The sequence below is a fragment of the Copidosoma floridanum genome, unplaced genomic scaffold, assembly GCF_036245765.1.
Source record: "Copidosoma floridanum isolate Cflo_tuat_1 unplaced genomic scaffold, Cflo_Japanese_pri ptg000019l, whole genome shotgun sequence".
NCBI lineage: Eukaryota > Metazoa > Arthropoda > Insecta > Hymenoptera > Encyrtidae > Copidosoma > Copidosoma floridanum.
In genome coordinates, this window is record NW_028321896.1 from 6,211,261 (window position 1) to 6,233,811 (window position 22,551).

The 22,551-nt window shown below is 38.4% G+C and overlaps 1 protein-coding gene across 1 annotated transcript in view; it reads left to right on the forward strand.

Annotated features, from left to right (window-relative positions):
- Positions 1–5,828: 5,828 nt before the first annotated feature.
- The window catches only part of LOC106635820 (putative G protein-coupled receptor Mth-like 1), a 147,410-nt gene continuing 130,687 nt past the window's right edge, over positions 5,829–22,551 (forward strand). Inside the window, exons 1-3 of the mRNA XM_089592520.1 lie at positions 5,829–6,498; positions 7,996–8,295; positions 14,480–14,706. Coding sequence (XP_089448646.1) covers positions 5,903–6,498; positions 7,996–8,295; positions 14,480–14,706 — 1,123 coding nt within the window. The 5' untranslated portion in view covers positions 5,829–5,902. The remainder of the gene's footprint in view (positions 6,499–7,995; positions 8,296–14,479; positions 14,707–22,551) is intronic.

Below are 22,551 nucleotides of genomic sequence, written 5' to 3' on the forward strand. Positions count from 1 at the left end.
ACGAAAAAAAAAAATTGAATAAATTATGACAATTTTTTTAAAGAAAACATTGTATTATTTTAGCAACACGTGTACTTGAAGATGTGATAGCATGAAATTCTGCCAAATTCATCTAGACTTGCTTTGTTTGTGCTAAATTTTATAGAGACACGTGGAATCTATTAATTTACATTTACATCTATTTATTGTACAAAAAAAAAAACTTTTAAAAAATTGTTAAAAATTCGTTACATTTTTGGAGTACGCATATATTTGGAAAAGGAGAAGAGAAGCAAAAAAACAAGACAATAAATAACGCGAACGCACAAGGAAAAAAAAAAAAAAAAACAAACAGCAAGAAGCAACATAAATTTTCAATCCCAAGTAGATATGGGGGCGCAACGGCGGAACGGGCAAGTTTAATTGGAGCCGTCGTGGCGGCGTCGCTGCCAACACTGCTATACGCGAGCAATGGAAAAAGACAACCAGCCGGGCAGCGAAACTTTTCAGGCACGTTTCTTCCCCTTGTACCTATATATCTGCTCCTTCCTTGACGACCAAAACTCTGAAAAAGAAGGAGCCGTACCCACTTTTTTTATTACTCCTGTGTGTGCCTCTCTATAACACAATATGCTTTAAATTAGTCTTGGGCAATGGGGGATGGGTTGCGTGCGCTTGCCGAAAAATATGATTACTTCACTTGTGTTTTAACGGGACCTCTGTCAGAAAAATAAATGGTTTGTCGAGCTTGGGTGCTTCCTCGTGTACCTACATAAATACACCGCTGAATCGGGTGACTTTTCTATTAGCTCAAACGTATAACACTAATTTACTCAGTTTTCAATCAACTTTTGGCAGAAATCAGGCATGCGTTTGAAAAAAGTTTGGACAATTATTCATACGACTCGATTTCCACGTTTCACCCTTTGCATGGTAAAAAACCAAATTAAACCTAAGTGAGATGATGGTATTCCTCCTTAGTTGATAGTATTAGAAAAAAAAATTGATCGGTTCCTGTAGGGAAAAAAAAAAAAAAAAAAAAAAAAGGAGAGAGTAAAAAGTTTTTTTCAAACATGAATGTAGCATGAAAGAAAGTTAAAAGCCTTTAGTTTGAAAGTTTCGATTAAAAAAGAACTGAAACGTAATTAAAAACAATAAAATCACGTGTATCTTTTGGATTACACCTGCAGGAGCTCTTCTATAATCCTTTTTTCAATGCTTTCACAGTTTTTAATCTTCTTTTTTTTTGTCCAATTTCTCTCAATACACTCCATGAAACGGCGAGCTGACGGTCACCAAACCCCGACCTCCTTTGTACGCCTTATTGTAAATTTGAAAGAGGAGAAAACAAAAAGGAGAAAGTTGAAGCGTAAGCTACAGGTCGTTGCGTCAACGCTCGTACCAAGTGCGTCAACGATGATCGCGGAAACACGCCATCCTGCTTTCCCTCTCACGTGGGTAAACGAGTGTGGGTATCATTGAGCGCATCCGGAAACAGTTCTCTGTGAGGTTCTCAAAGTTAAAAGGTAAGCAAACGATTACGTGCATCAATAGGGCAACTTTTCTAACTAGAAACGTTTTCTGTAACAATTATTCTAGTGTTACATTCACGAAAAAAATTATCATGACTTTTCGATGATGACGAAAAGGCCAGAGTTAGTGTTGTTGATCGTTATGATTCCATTATGTTTACTTTGGTTCTCGAAAGCTATATCTAATGTCAATAAAAGTGGCGAGATTCTATTTGAAATGAAGAGAAAAAAAAACCTTACGGCCGTTGATCATCAAAAAAATTCCAACTGAAGATAAAATGCATCTTATAAAATTCCACACGTATCTTACGGATTTTACAGCTTCTCGATCAAACAGGCGCGCATCATCTCTCTCTCTATCTATGTTACAGCCCCCTTTAAATCCCCTTTCCCCTGTGCTCGCATTAGCTCCGTTTCCATTTGATTTTACAACGTGGCTGTTAACCTTAGAAAATTAAATGATATAAAAAAAACAGCGTGCACGCAATCTGCCTCTAAAATTCTCAAGTCGGAACAGATGCAAGGGATCAAAGAGCATCATAATATACGCGTCTATCGCCGAATAGGTATACAACGATCGGTCATTCACACGCTCGGGTCGAAGCCCCCATGTACCTATACCGGTAAACCCCGAAAGGCGATAACCTACCCCGCATAGGTATATTATATATTATATACTTGGGCTGCACCGCTCAGGTAAACACTAGCTCGTCTGCGTCTGTGAGCAGCTGTGCGCCAAAGTTATACAGCATTACGTGGAAAATCCCAAGCGCCTATTTCTCCTCCCCGTGTGCAAGTACCAAAGTATGGGGTTTTCTACATATGCGTCGCAGCCAAGCTTTCCCACTCGTTGCTGTTTCTTCATCATTTACGAGTGGAGTTTCTTGCCAGCTCCCCCTGTTTGGATCTCTTCCTTTTATTGTCTCCCCCCTCTCTCTCTCTCTCTCCCGGGACGACCCTCCATCCACATTCTTTTCCTTTGTTGACGCCCGTTGCGTTGCATCTCCCCAAAATTGCATAGCTAACAGAAAAAATAATATTTGTAGGTGCCATACGGTAGGGATCGTGTTGTTTCATTCATTTTGTCGATCCAAAATTTTACGCTTTGGTCGCCCACTGTGATTAGATGGAAATTTTACGTTCGTCTGATCCTTAAATTAGATGTTTCATTTAACGAATTGTTATTTAAATTTTGATGCACAAGTTTCATTTGAATGTGGTAAATTGGAAAAATGCTTTTATTGAGTCGAAGCGCGTACTCGCGTATCGAGTCAAACACAATTATCTCATGTCAGCTAAGCAAATATTGGTACGGCCGATTCGATTTATTCCTCGCTGCAAGCTCGAATCGTTTCAAGAACTTCTCTTTACCTGTGTGCAGGAAAAAATTTTTATTTACACGTTGGATTTGTATGCGCCGGCGTTGCCGAAGCAATTTTAACTCAAAGCTTTGCTAAAAGCTCATGTAAACAGTGAATTTTGCTGTGAAATTTTTAAGTAAAGAATAAAAAAAGTAGAGCTACCAAAATACAAAAGATAAAGTAAAACCATGAAAAATACAAAACGAATATATTAGGTATTCACATCTAACAAAGCTCAATTGTATAAAAACCTAAGCTTTAACACAGACTTACTTATGTGCATACTTCGGTCCTTTGGTCTTATTGCAAAAAAAAAAGAAGATTTTGCAAGCAAAGTATGCAGTGCAACGCGACCAACAACCTTTTTATAGGGTCCTTTACATTGTCAAAGCGCACCAAAACCAGTCCCTCACCGTCTGTTTTCTCTCATGGATAAGCAGCGAGCGCTGCTAGAAAAATTATGAGAACGCTTGCATGAAAAAGGGGAAAAAAGAAGAGAAAATGCTCTCCCCTTCAGGGATTTCATCGACATAACTCTGCAAGTATACGATGCAAGTATTGTTGGTCGCAAGACGAAAAAAAAAAACGCACACTGCTTTGTCCCTGTAAATAATTCTGTCACTTGCTCGCAACTTGCTCTTTAGAAAATATACATGAATAAAATGTGCATTATTTCGCAGTAAGCAGAATTTTTTGGCAATAAAGGTATTTTTACTTTAACGCAATACCAAGAGAACGTACAGTCTGGTGGGTTGGAGGACAATGACATGTTTAAAGTGTATTTCCCTATTTTCATTCACGAGCCAGAGAGTTTTGCCCAGTGTAATAATTGTATGCCAATTAAAGTTTATGGCAACAATAAATACAAAGTAAAATGTACACTAAGAGACAGTTCAGACGGAATATCATGCAAAAATGATGTGCATATGCATTTATGATTGAGTTTGACATACATTTTTATTTATATAAAAACTATATGTTATTATGTAGTTGTTTTCACATACCTTATTCAACGAAGCAACAACATTTGAAAGAAAACATCTGTCATGAGCTTAAAACATCTAAATCAGTCCAAAACTCTTCAAGAACTATCGAGTTCATAATCAATCATGAGGCAACGTTATCTTTGTTAAAATTCGTGCCTTGAAAAATAATCATTGAAACTTGCACCAAAACTGTTAATTACATGAAAAGTTATGTATCTTTGAGGGCAGCTTAAGTAATGACTGAAAATACTGTATATTGTTACATACCAATTCAGCCACACTTTGTCTCAGAGATTGAAAATCAGGAGAGCAAGCATTTAGTAACAAAGTTCTATTGCGTGATCAAATGAGCATATGTATGATAAATCAGTTTCATTCATTTCTACATTAAACCTTTACATAACCTCTTCATTTTTTATAAGCCACGTATGTTCATATCTATAAAGTAGTATATGATACTAAGTTAATAACAATCAAAACTTTGAATAAAAAGACGTGAACGCTTACCTAAAATACTACTCATATAACCTCAAAAACGACTCGCTCACTCGCCCCTCTCTCCGATCATAGATCAAATACATTTCTTGCATTGTTACTGTCGGATATGATAAAAATTTGTTACGCTTATACTTTTTGTCCAAACTTAATGTTGTTTCAAATCATTAGCTTTATTAGCATGAATCAAGTACGTGCCAGCGATAAAATTTCGACTGGCCAAGGGGGTCGAAACAGAGAACCTGAAACGCAATTAATATATTAATATATTATGTTCTGTGCCTACATTTTCACAGTTAAAACAAAACGCGAAATTAATTACATACCTATCTACCTAATAATGCAACAGGAGCAAACTGCGCTAGCGAAAATGACGCAATAAAAAACGCTGAAAAGAACGGCAAGGACAAGGACGCGCTCATATTTCCACTCACACACAATAAGTACACACAGTTAATAACAGTGTGGGTGTTGGTAGTATATATATATATATATATATATATATATATATATATATATATATATATATATATATATTCAGGATAGAAAAAGAATGTACCGTATACCTAAAATGTTTACCGTACTATTTATATACTAGATAATTGGTAATATGGATTTATAGTTTCATACCTTTAAAATCATAATTAAACCCTTGGGAATAATACATATGTTTTTTTTTATATTATAGTGTACTGACCCCAATAATAATTATGTACTTATGTGTGAAACGGAAAAAAAAAGCCAGAGCCGAGAGCCGACTCAGCCGACAGAACGCAGAACGGCAGAACACGTGTGAGTGAGAAAGCTGCGCGCGCACCCCAAACAAACAGCGCAGCTGTACGCCGGCTTTCCGCTCCGCGTGGCTCGCACACGACTCCTAAAGTCCAAAGCCGTTGTATAGTACCGCCGAAAGCGTTGAGATGAGAGGATTGTTCTGTAGTTAACTGTGTTTAAAACAAAAAGTCTTATTCCTATTAATTTCTTTATTGTTGCTATGATAATAAAACAGTTGTTTGCCCATCACGTGACGATAACATTGTGTAGTAGAGAAAAATAGGATACCTAAACCGTTTTGTGCAGACTGCGAATCTACTTGGGTAAAGCAGATTGTAAATTGGTTACTGTTGTAAGTGAATGCACACCATGTAAAACGCTATTCTTTTCTTGACGTTCCAAAAAAGGCAGAAACAATTTTATTTGTGTTTCGTAAAAAAAAGCGGTAAAGTGGCTAGCTGCTGTCGTCGTCGTTCGTTGGTCATTCAAACATTGTCTCAAGCGATTCGAACGTTGCTAGCAGCCACTCCTGGATTCGCGTGTGTTTGAAATATACTTATACACAAGTGGTTTTGTACAAACTCCAAACGCTCAAGCATGTAATTGAACGATATTTATCTCGGAAAAACGCGAAAAAGTTGAGAATAAAGTGTTAGCACAGAAGTGGTGTTAATTATTGTACTTACTTGTATAAGTTCATAATACAGACAGGCAGTAGGTTAACACGAAAACGTAAACAAACAAAGGGCAGATATTTGGCACACCCGCTCACACCATGTCGAGTGGGAAATTCGCCCTTTTTTCCAGGCTAATGTGCCGCAACCTATTGCTACTCGCATTGCTGGCACTGCACGACAGTCATACCCTTGCTATCGAAGCCAATGCCAGCCAAGGCATCGTCGGGAGCGAAGTGCCCGAGGAGCCTCTGACCTTGACCATCCTGCACTGCTGTCCAGAGGGCATGGACTTGGACGAGCAGCGAGCACGAGATCACGGCAACGAGCCAGTCATGGCACAGTGCATCCTGAGCTCCGAGGTGCACCAGCCACTGATCTACTCGCCAAGTACCCGTGGCTTCCTCCACCAGTATCCGGACGACTGGAGGACGGTCCATGGCCGGCTGCCCGAGTGCTCCGAGGATCAGGTGATCCGGTACGTACCTCAGAGCCAGCATAGCGCGTACGTGCTCTTCGACGACGGCAACGTGGCTCTCGAAGGTGGCATTGGTACGATATTCAGGCCCGAGGAGTATTGCTTTGGCACCAAGTCGCTGCTCGCCTGCATGCCCAGGAGGGAGGAGGGCAGACAGGATGCCGTGACAATGCTGCCCAAGATGCTCAAGTGCTGTGGTCCCAGTGCTGTTTATGTCGGGTATGTTGTCTGTATACTTACTTGTTAATTTACCTTTTTCATGCACAAATGATAATCCCTTCAAGGGTCGTAGGATGGAATTTATGGCACAGAGGGGACAGTGTAGGGGCGAGTAATAAAAAGAGAAACTGCATTCTTTCTCTCTCTCTCTCTCTCTCTCTCTCTCTTTTGGCAGATGGTGTCTGGTGTTTATGTCTTTCATCTCTAACGTTAATGAAGTGCGAGCTGAGAGTTGTATGGTATTGTTTGTGTACTATTGACAGCAAACCTTTACCATCCTGGTGTCAAGTATTTGTATACACACTCTTTGTATATAATATACTCATCCGTTGCGCGTGTAATATGTGCTTCGAAGCAATCAGCTGATCTTAACTTATAGCTGACTAGCTGTTTCTTTTCAACGAGCGTGAGGGATTATCTAGACTTGTACAAGTCAGCGTTGTTTGTTGTTGAATAATTTTTATTGCTAGTAGCCAAAACTCGGGTATATTTTTTTTTTTCTTGTCGAGTAAAATGTTCATAAAATAACTTGATTGGAAGTTGTTAATAATACATTTAAAATTTAAAGCTTACGCTGGAGACTTAGTTTTTTCTAACAAAAAAATGTGCTTGAGTTTTAATAAAGACACCTGTCATTCAACAACTGTGTTTTTGCTGTCACAGTATGTGTGCCATCATTAATTTCATTTAAAGAACCAAGCTAGTATTTGTACTCAAAACTTATGCTATACCTGTATATATTTTAAGGTGTAAATTAATTTTGTTTTCAATGATGTCACGTGAACAAATTACAGATAATTATTGTCATGATTCATTTATGTCTTTTCATTTTGATTTGGTACTTGAATAACAAATTTGCTTTGCCACCAAAAAATGTAGATAATATAACTTGATGATAACATAATTTGTAGTGATTTGATTGAAAAGAAAATAGAAAAGAAATAAAAGAAAATTGAAAAACTAAAGTTTTATTGATTTCCATCACAAAAAAAAAAAAAGAAAAAAATGTTACAGAAATGTTTTCATTGTTTAAAAAACGATTGAGCGGAATTGCGTGAATAAAACAATCATATGTGTCCCCGGGATCAACAATATAACTTAAATAACTTATAATTGCGATCCTGACTTTAATTGTCGTTCATATGAATTTACGTGTGTAAGTAAGAGTCAGAGGCCATTCTGTTTCATTTCTTTACAAGCTTTCTCGCAACTGGATGACAAAAATAACACCGCATCCCTCGAGTTAACGCGACATCTCAACAAATCAAAACCTTTAAACGTATTTTTAGCCACACGCTTTTGTTTCTCTTTTTTTTTCTTTTTTCTTTTTCAGTTGTAAAGTTGAGAATCGGGGATCACTGGCAGTAAACTCCACGCAAGATTCACCACATTCTCCTACTAAAAAATCTAAAAATAGATTACACACCTATTCTGATCGCTCAAAAAAAAAAAAAAAAATCCATCATCAACTAACTTTTCTTATTTTTTCTGCTTCAGTAACGCCTGCAAGGAAATTGATACCGAGGCTACAACGATACACGAGGAAGATAACATGCTTCTTGCACCCAAATTTATGGACGTAGTGGAAATCGGGACTGGTTTTCCGTCCTGCTCCAACTCCGACAACTTAACGATTTTCAGCGATTATGAAAAAGCGGATCTTCAAGCTGATGCCAGTATACTCATCGATGGGCAGATATTGCCAGCCGAAGAGTTTTGCGTCGAGCGTATCGAGGATGTGGATAGCAAAAGTTTGGCCCTAAAAATCTTCACCTGCTCTGAACACGCAAATAAAGAGTGAGTTTTTCGTTTTTGTAAAAGATTTCGTTTAGTTTGAAATCGGACACCTGACAATTAAACAGGTATTCAGTCTATTTTTACATATTCAAAATGATATAAAAGGTGGTAACACCCTAAAGCTCTACGCAATGATACTCTGAATTGAATTATGGAAGAGACATATAAATGAGAGATTAGTAGGAATTAACTTTTTAATTGAAATTTTTCAACCATTTTGAAAACTTTGTTTTACTTAAAAATTTTGCTCACCTTTTTAATTTCTTACTTTGAACACAAATCAATCAAGTAAATCACTGGTATATTTATACAGAAGCTGTTGAAAAAAAAAAAAAAAAAAAAAAATTCTGCTCATCAAACCTAAATTGAGAATATTAGCTACTTCTTCTTATGATTCTCGAAAACTTGTTCCTATACCTTTGAGCAAAGAGAAGAAGAAAAAAAAGTTGCTCACCGCAAAACTTAGTTCCAAAAGACTTCATTAAACTCGATGTATTATTGTTTTAAAATGAAGCCAGAGGGAATCCTGTCATTTGCCACCATGAATGACTCATTTCAAAACGCTCGGGCTCGGCAAGCGTACTTTCTCAACTGCGCGCCTATTCGGAATATTCATCAATGCGCGGCTCAAGGGGACCGACATCTTTTGAAGCATGAACTTTTTGAGACGATTGTACGAATGTTACGCGCGTTTCTCCGCTCCCTCGACTCTCCCGTCTCTCGTTCCTCGCTAACGTTATATTATATTATCATTGTAGATACGCCAAGTTCGTCTTTTCCAACTCACAGCGGCAAAATTTCTATCGAAACGGGGTACCACGGGGCAATGCTAAATATTGTTGACTGAATATAATTCACGTGTTCAAGAGAAGTTTCTCTCGCAGACTAATCGCTAGAGGAAATCAATGCCTATTGTACTGATGTGTGTATTATTGTTGTAGTATGGCACTTTGTTTGGAATAAAAACCAAATTCTCGAGTGGAATTGCCTTGCCCAACCAGAAGTAAGAAAGCAAGCAATTTTGCTATACAGGCGCTTTCGTAGCAGTCCGCGGCTCCTTGTACGCTCGTGCCCTCACTTTCGTTGCTCTAATTTTATTCCGCCAGCCGAATTCAAGTAAAATTATAGCTCGCAACCTGTTTTTCGCCTTTTCACTCACCCGCTCTCTCCTTCTTTTCTTTCTTCTTTCTTGTTTTCGTACGCTTGGCTGTGTGTCGAGGAGCAGTTGTTGAGAGAAGCCGACACAATGGGCATAGATACAGAGCAGCACCAAGAAGAGTATGTATATACTACATGTATGGCTAGCTTGTGCAAGAGTAAACTATGTATTGGAAACTGGTTGCCGCTACTCGCACACTGGAATCTGTTTTACTTACTTTCACTTTTTTTTCTGATAGATAAGCTACATCCAATCGAAGATTATTCCGGATTATACTTCTGCCTTTTTTTTATCGCACCTGATCAAAAACGTACTAAATAATTGCCTTGTGAATTTTATGAGGTAATTATCTACACAAAACTCTGTATGTACATTCTTAGAAGTGTCATAAACAATCGTCTGTAAGTTGTTGACTGAATTGTCAAAGGAAAAACCCACCCACTACATTGCGACATTCCACAACACCAAAAATTGAACACAGTACAGTGGCAAGCCCTCAAAGAGACGAGAAAGAAAACAACCGGCAGAAAAACGATGTTCGATTCAGCTGCTAAGTATAAGCATTCCAAACAAATTCAGCACGCTCTCTGCATCTTCTAACTTATTTTTCTCGTTTTTTTATTTTTTTATTTTGGCTCTGGCACGTTTTTCGGTGCAAATCGATCGACACTCGCCACGAGTCTTTCTCTCGAGCCGATTATTTGTGATTCAACCACAAGAGGCCGTCGACTCCTCCGACCTGAGGAGGTGCGAACACGAAGCGACTGGCAAGGTCGTGGGCCTCCAGATTCATTGGCTTTTTGGACACGAGACGACGCCGTGCGCCTACAACGCCCACATCATACGTATCGTTGCATCTCTTTCTTTTTCTCACTGACTCACGCCTTTGGTACTCGATACAATAAGAACTTGGTTGTTATCCACCAGTAGTGTGTATCTTGGTTTTCTTATTTTTTTTTCGTAGACGCATTTTTATTTCTCTCTTCTTAAAAGATCGACTCGCCGCGTGGCTCGAAAGTCTCGTTTTTCAGGAAACTTAATTTCTTGTTGATGCGGTGATGCAAGTCCATCGGAGGAGGATACATCATGTTTACCATTGGATTTAATATTATCTACGAATATGGGGTCCAAAGATCCCACTTTGCTTTTCGGTGTGTCGTTTCCACCATAGGTTGTCTAGAAAATAACTCTCCAAACAGCATTATCTGAGAGTGTAAACAACCTTGCCAGATAATAATACCAATTCAAACTTTATTTATCGGTCGTCAGTCTCTTTTGAATTTTTTTTTCTCTACTTTTATTCCTCGACGCATCCACCCTTGCACGAAACCATTGACGTGCCGAGGTATAGGCACTTTCATCATCATCGCGTCGCATATAATTTCAAAGGAGAAAAGAAGTAACAAGTGGTGCAAGTGTCGAGTGTAAACGCGAAAACACATACATTTCCATCTCTCGCTAATGTACTCGTGCGTAGGACCAAACACCCCCTTACTTGCTTACACTCACGGCTCCCCCGCGAACGATATGCCATTAATAAAATTCTCGCGCTCCTTACCACACAACTGTGACAGTGATAATAATAAAAAAGCGAATTAAGCCTCTCGTGGTGCGACAATTGGATCTCGCGGAACGACCCAAGGGTGAACGAGCTCTCGCTGCTAGCGGTAACTTTTTTTTTGTTTTTTTTTTTTTACGACAAAAGTCGGAGGAATTTTGTAAAGGAGAATAGCTATAAATTGTAAAAAAATGAGACAAAAGACTTTCTCAATCTTTCTATTATTGATACAATGCAGATAGAAAAAATGGCTCTTTAGGTGAAAAATTATATAGTAGGTATTACATTACTCGCCAAAAGTGTCGTGCACGTGTGGGAGTGCTAATCGATACTTATTACACCCAAGTGCTCGCGAGTTTTCACGTGAACACGCGTATACACACCGTGACGAAGCGTGAATTTTCTTCCGAAATCGGAATTGGGTACAGTTGAGCAGAATCAGGAGAGCAAGGAATTTCCGGCATTTCTATGGTTTTGGCGGGCTAGCTCATCTTCTCTTGCACGACACTTGGGAGCAAGTGTTATTATCGAGCCAAGGTAAACCTCGCTGTACGAAAACTCCCCCTCTCTTTCGCGACGCTGTCAAATGGCTCTTCTTCGACTTCTCTTCCATACGTATACAGCACTTTGGCTTTTGTCGAGACTGGAATTCCTGGGGAGAGAGGTATAACCCCCATTACCGTGTGTCCCGCCTATATACCTTTCCCAAGTCTTTGTCTATTAAACTTTGCCATTTCGGCCTATAGATAACTGTACCGCAAATATCTTATGGATTTTAACGGTGCCTTGTTTTCTCAACGTGCCGTTTGGGACCGTTAAATTTCGGTTGATGCAATTCGTCGTATACCTACACGAAGGAAAAAAATTACATGAGAATTTTCTCCGCAAAAGCAACGGTAAAGTTGTGATCAGAGAGAGTCTTAGCTATAATTTTTACCATAGCTTTACAGTCATTTTTTTAGTGGAAAAATTTAATCTTAGTCAGCTATACTTTCCACCCTGAAGCTATGGTTATTTTTCTTCTGATACACGTTGGTCGATAATAAGAGGATTATACTGCTACATGCTTATCTTATTTATAACCTCGTTTCATAAATAACTTTAGTATCTATAGTATCGGTCTATTATTGGGGTTTGACTTCGTGATTTTCGAAAAATTACCATAATTTTACGGTAAAAAGAAAAGAATGACCAACTAACTGTAATTTGTTGACTAAAAAAAGAATAGTTATTTACGTAAAAAGTGCGGAAAAGACGATTTCCCGCACAAGTCGTGATTGACTCGCACGAGTGGCTGGAGTTGACGGGAACGAGTGCCAGTTGAGCACACAAGTGCGGGAAATCGTCCCGCACGAGTTGCGTACAAGTTTTTTCGCAATAAGTGTGCGGAAAATAGGTGTTTTCCGCACACTATTGCGAAAAAAAATTATAGAATTTGTTGACCACGGTAGAAGTTCTTGGAACTTGTTTCTCAGTGCGGGTAACCCAGCAAGCCTCCGTTAATATTTAAAATTTCAACTATTAAAACTTATAACAATATTGTAGAAAAATTTGGTGCCACTTAGTGCCGAGAAATTATGCCTTCTAACGGTGCCCAGTCGGCTGCATCAAAGTCACTGGAAAATCAACGCTCCTTGGAAGAAAAATAAAAAATACACCAAAACATGTAGTATCATATCATAGCATAGCCGCAGACACCTCGTTGCTTGGCCGATCGAAGGAAAACATGGCTTTCACTCATTAAATCGCGATTCCCATTGCTTTTTTTTGGAAAATCCACTCTCTAAGTATGTATGTTAGCTTTCACCAAAAGCCATGACAGTCGGAGGCTCGAGGTTTTCCCCAAAATACCACAGTGTGAGGCGCCAGAGAAATTGAACGAAATGAAGAAAGAACAAAAAAGTTATAATCGACTCAGTGATAATAACCATGAAGACACGTAACATGATGAAGGAAGGGCAAGTTTAATCATCAAAAATATCGGCCCGAGCCGGCACCAGAACAGCAGCGGGACGATGCTTCCGCCAGGAGCAATTAACGATCGTCGCTCACGCACGCGGGCTTTAAATTTCGCGAAAATTATTCGGCTGATTGATCCGATGTCGCACACGCCACGAGCGATGGAATTTTATCCCCCTCCTCCCCCCCACCTCTTTTTTTCGCTTGGCAGTAATCAAACGAACGAACCAGTTTGTCCCGTTAGGTGCTGGTTAGAGCAATTTGTCGTATTCTTCCAGCCCAGGGAATGCGGACTATACGCGACTCGGACTTATGATTGGTTTTGCAACACTTGTGCAACATCATAAATATATGAATGCATGTGTGTGTATTATATATCCCCAAGCGATTTTCGTTTCATATACGCAGTTTGGACACCGTATGGAGTGAAAGTTGAATAAACTTTTTCAAACAGAAACTTGTTTTCCTGTTCAAGTATAGATGGTTGCGTCTGTTCGACTCAAAACTAACCAAGTCGCTGCAGGAGGTCTATTGTCCAAATTGACAGTAACCATCGACAGTTATTGTATTTATGGAGCTCTTGTGAATAGTATTTGAAAATTTTATGCATTGAAATTTGAAAAATATCTACTTCTTCGAATGTAACTCTCTATTAAGATGTATATTTATAGATAAAAGCTCAACCTAAACTAAAATTTGAAGAAAAAAGGTTGGATCCTACTTGAGATTTGTGAATCATTTCGAGAACTTTATGGTGAAAAGAAAAAAAAAAGATTCTACACAGAGACCATAGTAATTGAAATTCCTAATCTGGTCGCATATTAGGTCACGATTACCGAGGAGTCGCTGGGAAAATTAAAATGTATAATGTTTCCCCGATTATTCTTCCCAAAGGTGCTTAGAGAGTAATCAAATTAAACGTGAAAATATTCAAATTGCCACTGTCCAAGTTAATGAACCGTTATTGCTTGATTTGCATTCACGACCTTCGCGGTAGGGATACCTATACTATTGGCCAGCCAGCATCCCCAACCCCATAAAAACTGAAATTTTGTAATGGCTAAGGCTGCAGCGGTTGATTTTCCTTCCTAGCTCGTTAGCGAATGCGGATGGGACCAAGAGTGCCTGTAAGAGTACGAAATGAGCAACTTGAGCCTTTCCTTCTTCCTTTTTACCTCGCCCCTGTAATTTGGACCCTTAGCTGTAGCTAAAATAACTCGCCACAATCGATCAAATCATCGTGCTAACTACTCGTTATATTTTGAACGTCACATACTTAATTTTTTTATTCACTGCAACTTTACACAGTGAAAAAAAAATCCATCAATTACACTGTATGAGTTTACCGTCCAGTCATTATATAGGGTAACAATGATATAGCGAGTATTTCGCCATAAACTGAAACTTGGAGTATTCCTGAGTCTCAAAATTCAACTCACGTGTTTGAAAAAGAAAAACAAAAAAAAATTGATTGATGGACATTTGTTTTGTTGTTTCTGATGTTACAGAGCCAAGCGAGACATACGCTTCACCCTCTACCCGATGGGCTTCATAATAAGCGCAATATTCTTGGCCGCAACTTTGGCATCCGGCTGGTTGTTGCCCGCCTCTCATCACGTTCTCCACTGGCGCTGCCAGACGTACCACGTCGCCTGCCTCATGCTCGGAGATATCTCCATGGCCGTCATACAGCTGACCGGGAATTCCCTCCAGGGCGAGTGGTGCACCTCTGTCGGTGAGTACCTGCATATAATTATGGGTTTTCTCTCACTATGCCGGCCTTACATTAATCCATACGTTTAATTGTGCACGTACAGTAGAGGTACCTGCAGCGCCCCTTCGTACAACCATACCGAGGGTAGTACAAACATATAAATACACGTACAACTCTTTTTTAAGTACAAAGTTACACATAAATGATACAAATGTCACGTCTATGCTTTTTACAAGTTGTTTTCCTTAAAATTATCATATTCCGCTTATCTAGTAGTGGATTAACATTCACTCTCGATATCTACTATATCTAACCAGCTTTTGGCTATTGACTCCGTGTGAGAGATTTAATGAAAATAGGTGGTTGTTTCTCTTTGATCATAAATATTGCGATGATCAACAAAATGTCGCCAAACACGTTTAATTGGGAAAAACTAGAAACGTAATTGATTCGTTGGATCTTATCGATCGATTCTATAGCATTTATGATTACCCATCACCTACACGTACCACCACTTGAAAACGTATCGTTCAAATTCACTGAAGCGATCATCAAAAGTAATGAGCATTCGTTTTCACGTCGGAACTTTTAAATTGAACCCGCCAACCTGCGATAGGCATCGAACAACGGCAGCCTCTTCTGAATTTAATATTCATTAATCTCCGAGACGACGTCGTCGAGGCGTCCTTTCGAAAGCGAAGTAAAGAGAGAAGTAAGAAGCCAATGGCTCATTACCAATCGAAAAAGCTGCAGCAGAGGGACAACAGAGAGCAAGTGACGGATGAAGAAACGGCCAAGTGAAATCCAACTGGGGGGAGAACTTTCGTCGATGATGAAAAGAAGAAAATGTGAAGAAAAAGTGCGCAAAACAAGAAAATTGACAATCGAGCTTGCACGTCTGTACACGTTAAAAGTGAGAGAGAAAGGGAAAGAAGCTCTCCAAAGAAAGAAAAAAAGCACTGGAGAATCGCAGGTCCGTAACAAAATGCGAAAAAGGTAGTAAATCAGGGGATCGCCGAAAAAAGGGGAGGAGACAAAGAGAGTCGAAACTCCCTCCCTCCATTTGCAATTAGCTCGCTCTTTCTCTTTAGTCCTTATGGTAATAATCCCTGAAAGACGCGAAATCTTAGATTTATGATTCGCGTATAGTTCGAGACTGAGAGTGCGCTCAAAATATAATTAGTAGATAAGAATAAAGCGAACTATTAGGTTTTGTCAAAGTTACGTTCGACCCATGCAGCAAACGTTAGGTGGATAGTGGAGATAAAATGTTGCGTGTGCGAGTTGATGGATAATCTTTCAATTCCCAAAGAATTTGCATCACAGTAGCCTCATCAAGTAGCATCAGCAAAGTCATACGTCACATTGGGTCTTCCTTTAGTTTAGCGCAGGATAAGTATCATATTTTAACGTTATACCCGTGCTCATCTTTGTGTAGGGCTTTCGCTTGTCCATTGGTATGAAAAATACAACATTGTTAGAAGACACTTAGTATTATATGAAAGAATAACAAAACTAGACGTTGATTAGTGAAAAATGTCCCGGGAATAAGCCAAGTGAATTCAATATCAAGGCTATTTGGACCGGAGAGTGGCACCGCAATTATTTCGCTGGAGGAGAAAAAAATTTTAATATCAAACGGCGCAGCTGTCCGCCACCTGAAAGTACTCGGGGAGGGAAAAAAAAAGAGTGTAAAAGGGATCAGTCAATATTTAATAACCCATCACCGCAATTTTTCAATATCCACCAGCAGAAGCGGCAGGTATCGCTCCGTTCGTGCCTTTTTCTCATTTATACGGATACATGCTGCGTGTACATAGGTATATAAGAAGGTACTCGAGCTCTGATGATCGAATTTCAAAGATAATAATTGGATAACCCCTTAGTACGTGCACCGGCCGACGAATATTCCCATCATCTTCTCTTGCAAATATTTACACGTTGACGCTACCACCAGATCCTTTTAATTAAAGTACGGAAATAGCAATGACTCCGGTTTATATACATACACCCGAACTTGCAGGTTCATATCAAATTGTAATCAATTTACGTGGAAAATAAAAACGCAAATTGTATCCTCTCACATTTATTTCTGTTCATCGTAAGAGAGATTGTTAAATTTTAGAAAATCGAGAGCTTTTGCAGACAATCAAGCTTCAATTAAAAATCAATACAATCAATACATCTACCGATAACCCCGTCTCTTCAAATAACACAAAGAGATTATATCTTTCTTTGGAACAAATTAAAATTTTATTGAAATTTTCATGTACCTGCATTCAACGATGATCAAAGCACTCCTCCGATCGGCAATAAGCCAAACTGCTGCACACACGCATGTATCGATAATAGTTAATGGCATTCTTTCGCTGATATTTGGCCAGTCCTGTTCTCCTAGTCTCCCCTCATTTTCCAAATCTCGGGGGAGTAATTATTCGGATAACCGCGAGCTGATCCCTCCCCTCATCCCCCTCACCCACGGTAGACCATTCCGGTTGATGTATCATAAAAGAGAGAATGCATTTACGCATACATGTACGTGTGTATGCAGGTTGGAGTAGAGTGAGAAAACGTGCATAGCCAAAGCTCTTGGTTGGAATTCAATTAGTAGCTGATTGAGCGATGTGCGGATTTTGAAGGCCCCTCTGCCCCCATCTCCTCCCGGCGGTAGTATAGCGTTTGCGAAATTCTCCAAGAGCCTCTTACCACTTGTGGGCGCGAGTGAACGAGTGAATGAGCGAGTGAGCTCTAGTGTACTGCTACTGCACGTCGATTGTGGTGTACATGTAGTACGAAGCAATGGAGAGAACGTGAAGTGCGTGCCATTGTTTGCGTTTGAGACGTGCGCTTACATTAGTTGCGGGTTTGTGCGTTTGGTGAGGGAGAGATGGATGCATGGGTTCGTATGTGTAGGGAAACCTTGAGAGATGGAAGGAGAGAAATGGTGGATGATGTTGGTGGTGACGGTTCTCGAAATACTGTAGCACTACTCGTGGTGTAGCTGAAAATATCAAGTTGACAGAATAATCGCGTGATGTGATTTGGTAGTATGGTATCGATGTATGAGGCTCTTTAGCTTAGAATGAAGGGTCAAGCCAAAAAATTCAGCCTGTTAATTAATTTTCCTTATTTCCTATGTTTCATTATTCAATTCTTTTACTTATTTATGTAGCAATTTGGTTTCTTCTCATTTTTTTTTATCGGTATCCCCAAAAGCTATTTCGTTAATTGACCTTAAGGTTGCTAAAAGCCCGTAAAGTATTTCTTCTGATTCAACAGATGGCAGTGGTTTAATTTCTCATAAGTACCTTTGAATGCAATTAAGTTTATGCTTTCTTGCTTTGCTTCTGAAAACTCGTGTGGCCAAGACTTCATGAAGTACCCTATGTCATGGCACCATAATTATATCAATATTACCTTTTTTTCGATAGTACTCTAGAAAATTCAATCAATCCAACTTTTAAACCTGCAAGCTTAAAATAACTTGGTCCAAAAGTTATGGTTAGGTGAAAGTAATCTACTCATTTACGTCTATTAACGACTTCAAAACATTACTTTCTCCTGCGTGCTATGTAATACGCTGTTGCCATCATGGCCTTTTTATGAAAGACCAAACAGAGAAGGTGAAAGAGAGATGGAAAAGCTACGTCTCCGTAAAGCCGTTTACCAAATATCGTTTCAGAGTAAAGTAGGTAACGTAAAAAAAAAGGCTTATGAACCAAAGAGAAAGCAGGACGCCGTGGTGTCCCACATTCTTCCGGAGCATTCGTATGTGTGTCTCATACGTGTGCACGAGTTGGTCTTATCTTTGGCGCCTTTTAAAAATAGATACGTATGTGTGACAAAAAAAGATACGCATTATTTATGATCATCTGTTTATTTTTCACGAGATTTTTCATGTATACACAAAAAAAGGGGGGGGGTAATATCTGCAGAAATAGATGCTGGATTAAAACTACCGCTGTACCTCTTAGCGCTTGAACATGTAAGTGTTAATAACTTCTTTTTTTATTCTTAACTTTATTATATTATATATCAACTTCGTTTTGTTTCGTTTCGTTCAAGCACATGTTTGTGGTTGACACATTTTTACAATTTATAATATTGTCATGTAGTCAAAAAAACAAATATGTTATTCGCATGGCGTCTGATTCATTTTTATGATTGAATGCTTTATTTATCCTTTCTTTGAACTTATCGAGAGTATCTAACTTGATATTCTAGTTCCTAGGCGTTGCTATTCGTAAACAAATATTTATTTCTAGGAAAGAAGATAAAAAATAAATTTGGTAGCTACACTTGCGACGGAAACATCGTGATTTAGTGAAATTTATTTTCCATACATCCAAATTTAAGTTAATGCTGCGCGCTTCAAAGTAAAGTCATAATTGCGATTTTAAAAAACAAATTCCACGCTATGAATTCCAACTTGTTTTTCTCCAACATCAGATGCTCGTAAATATAATGGCGCAGAAAAAAATATCGAGTCAATTCATATAAGCTGTTATTGAAAGAGTAGAATATAAAAATTGAAATGTATCCATACAAAAGTATGTCAAAATAAAACAATGGCACTTAAGGTATGCGCCACTTTCACCTGTCACGCCATGTAATGGCAAATCCAAAAATTAAAGAAAGGTAGTCCTCACATCGGGACGAGCATCGGGAGTCAAGAAAATAAATGAAGAAAACAAGATGTGGGCGGAGAAGGTCGTGGCAAACAAGCTGGAAAGCGTGATTCGCGTTATCTGATGTCTAGCTCTCTCTCTCTCTCTCTCTTCTTTTCCTCTTTCGTAGGATCTTTCTCAGCGCTAGCAGCTATGCCGTAAAATTACATAAAAATTAAATATCTAATAAATTGTCATTTTTCCCTCAAAAATACGTAAGTCTGAGATAACGTATAATATCTAAGTAAAATCTTTTAAAGTTTTGAAATTGTAGTTTTGGAATAAATAATCAGTTTTGATGTAAAAAAAAGTTGTAAAATGCAAAATTTAATGTATTTAAACAGTTCATGTAATACAAGCATGCCTACGTAAAATTTTTGGATGTAGGAATTATCCCTTCTTATGTTTTTTTTAGCACAGGAGTCATGTTAAATACTAAGAATTACAGCATCAAAAGTGCGGAAATATAGCTATTGTCGCACCGTATCCCTTCTAAATAGTAGATAAAAGTTTTCTCTTATAACTTTACTGTTGCACCACAGCTGTTTTCAACCAAATCTCCGAATCCATGCTCCCAACTATTTTTCTCCCTTGTTCGTTATCAAGATGATACATTATGTGCACAGACACACATATACTCGGACAACTGATCTTAAGAAAATAAAATAACACATGACCAGAAAAGAATACAAAAAAATCCCAACTTGAGGGTTGCAGATGCTCTTTATCCATACCACAGACGTATGTAAACACACACAAGGTATATACCTAGCCAACAGCAATATGTCGCTGACCCTTTTTTTTACTAACATTCTCACACAAGTTGTTTCTCTCTTTGCTTTCTCTGCATGTTTTCCGATCCAAACCCCGATGCATAGCAGCAAGCAGTATCTCTTTGTTTCCTCACAAAACAAGAGACGGGGCCGTGGTCCGGTTTGTCTTCGCGAGAGCCCATGACTTTGGCTTTGGCCAAGATAACTTGGGTAACATTTCTTCCCTTTCCTCTTATATGTTGTGTATGTACCTACGTTATGTTCTTACGTCTTTATGCTCTTTTCCCCCTCAGTCACTGTTCCTTTCTAGTACTTTTGTGCTGCCACCACAGCTCTGCCTTATGTTGTGCACTTGCTTACAACCTGCACGATGACAATATTTATCGTTCCATCCCTTTCTGCATGTATGGCAAAAAATCCCAGAAACTAAAAACTATTACTATGATTTAGAGCTGAATGTTTAAATCACCACACAGACAATAGTATTGAGTGTACCCTCTAAGCTTCAGGCAGAGTATCTTTAGGAAGATTCGGTGATAAGGTATGGAGATAAAAATATTCACAGAATGATTTGTTTCATCGTATCAGATGTTACCTCCACGCGTCTGTGACACACTGATTTGAAATAACGGTACGATAGATTTAATAAAATAATTTGTTAGTAATAAGTAAGACATTGTAGAAATTCTAACGACTTTTAGAAGAAGAAAAATCAGAATCCAGTGCTTGTACTCTTAGTAGTAGTTGTGGGAAATTCCGCACGTTCCACGCCAGAGTTTCCATGTGTCCTTACACGTGCGTCATGCGTCCGTGTGTCAACAGTTGGCGACAGCTTATGGAATGCCCTTTTATCTCTTTTATCAAATCCCAGATTTCCAGCTTGTACACTCAAGAGCTCATACAGCCGAGAAGGACAAATCTTTCTTTGTGATTTTTTCTTCTTTTCCTTCTCATCTTCTTATAACATCATCTCCGTCCTGCATATAGTTTTAGATACCATAAGATAATCATGATATTCTCCATGACGAGCTGAAATCTTTCATATCGACTCGGAAACGTTAAATTTACTTTTTTGCTAAAGATTTTTTGTTTTTTCGTCCCAAGGATGAAACAAAGGTATCTTTATTGATTATAACTGTTGCAGTACTTTAATCAAAGTAACATTCACTGCAAGGAAATGGTGTAGCATTTGCAACGTCCTGTAGGTATTTGGAGAAACTTTACTTTTTTTTTCTCTACGTCCTACTTTACTCGTATGGCTTGTAGTCTCTATTTCCATTACATCTTCGATCTAACGCAGTATAAAAAGGGAATGCAGTACAAGAGCAGGAAAAGGATCAAAGCGCATTGAAAAGAGGGTCAAAATAATGATGGCACGTGAGTCCCGCATTTCCGTCACAAGGCCGAACTCGCTCTCCCCTTATTTCTCTTACTTTCAATAGATTTCGTCGAACTTCTCTCATTTCTTTTATACTTCTTTTTCTTACCGTCTTTTTATACGAAATCCACTATTGATTGCTTCGACTTAGATCTTTTCGAACGTGTCTGAAACAAAAAAATGATACGTTTGATGCCATTCAAAAGCTCGGGCATGCAGTATAAAATTTCATACTTCCCTTGTACGTCTTTTTTCATATAGAAGTATAAAGACGATGAAAATAAAAGAATGGGAAAAATAACCGGAAATTGTTTTCAGGCTGGAAATCGTTTCATTATTAATTTACGGTTTGGGTACTATGCGATAATACTGCATACAACTAGGGTATAGCATTTTTTGTTTTTTGTTTATCAAGAGATGATGAAGAACTTGAAAAATCCTAAGGAATTATGCTACTTAAATATTTTGTGCGTTGTAATTTTGAACGCTATTTTATTTTATTTTCCAACGAACGCTTTTATCGACCAACTGTCTTACCGTTAATTTTATTTATCGCCTCGGTTTTGATGAAATAAATTTGTTGTAGCTCTTGTTTCATTTCGTAAATTATTCAATACAATAGTTTGATAATATTTTTCAATAAAAAATATTTATTCTACAGTAGATCGTTAAATTTTTGAAGTTAAAAGCTTATGACGGAGACACATCTTATTTACTTAGTAGATGTTTCAGTTAATAATTAGCGAAATAGTTAAAATGTTAAAATTGACAGTCATGTCCCTTCATACGTTTATAGATATTAAAATGGCTTATGCTTATGTCTTCTGTTGAACATATCAAGCGTTTGAAAGTAACTGTCCTTTTTCTTTCAAAAGGAAATAATAAAAAATACTTGTTTATTCGTATATATTATATGATACTTAATATGACAAAAGACCCATAAAGTAAAAGTAGTGCGGGGAAACGAAAAAAGTCATCCCATGATTTCACCCGTGGTAATACGAATGTAAATCAACTTTTTTTTCTCCATGAGTCATTTCCATGGTCC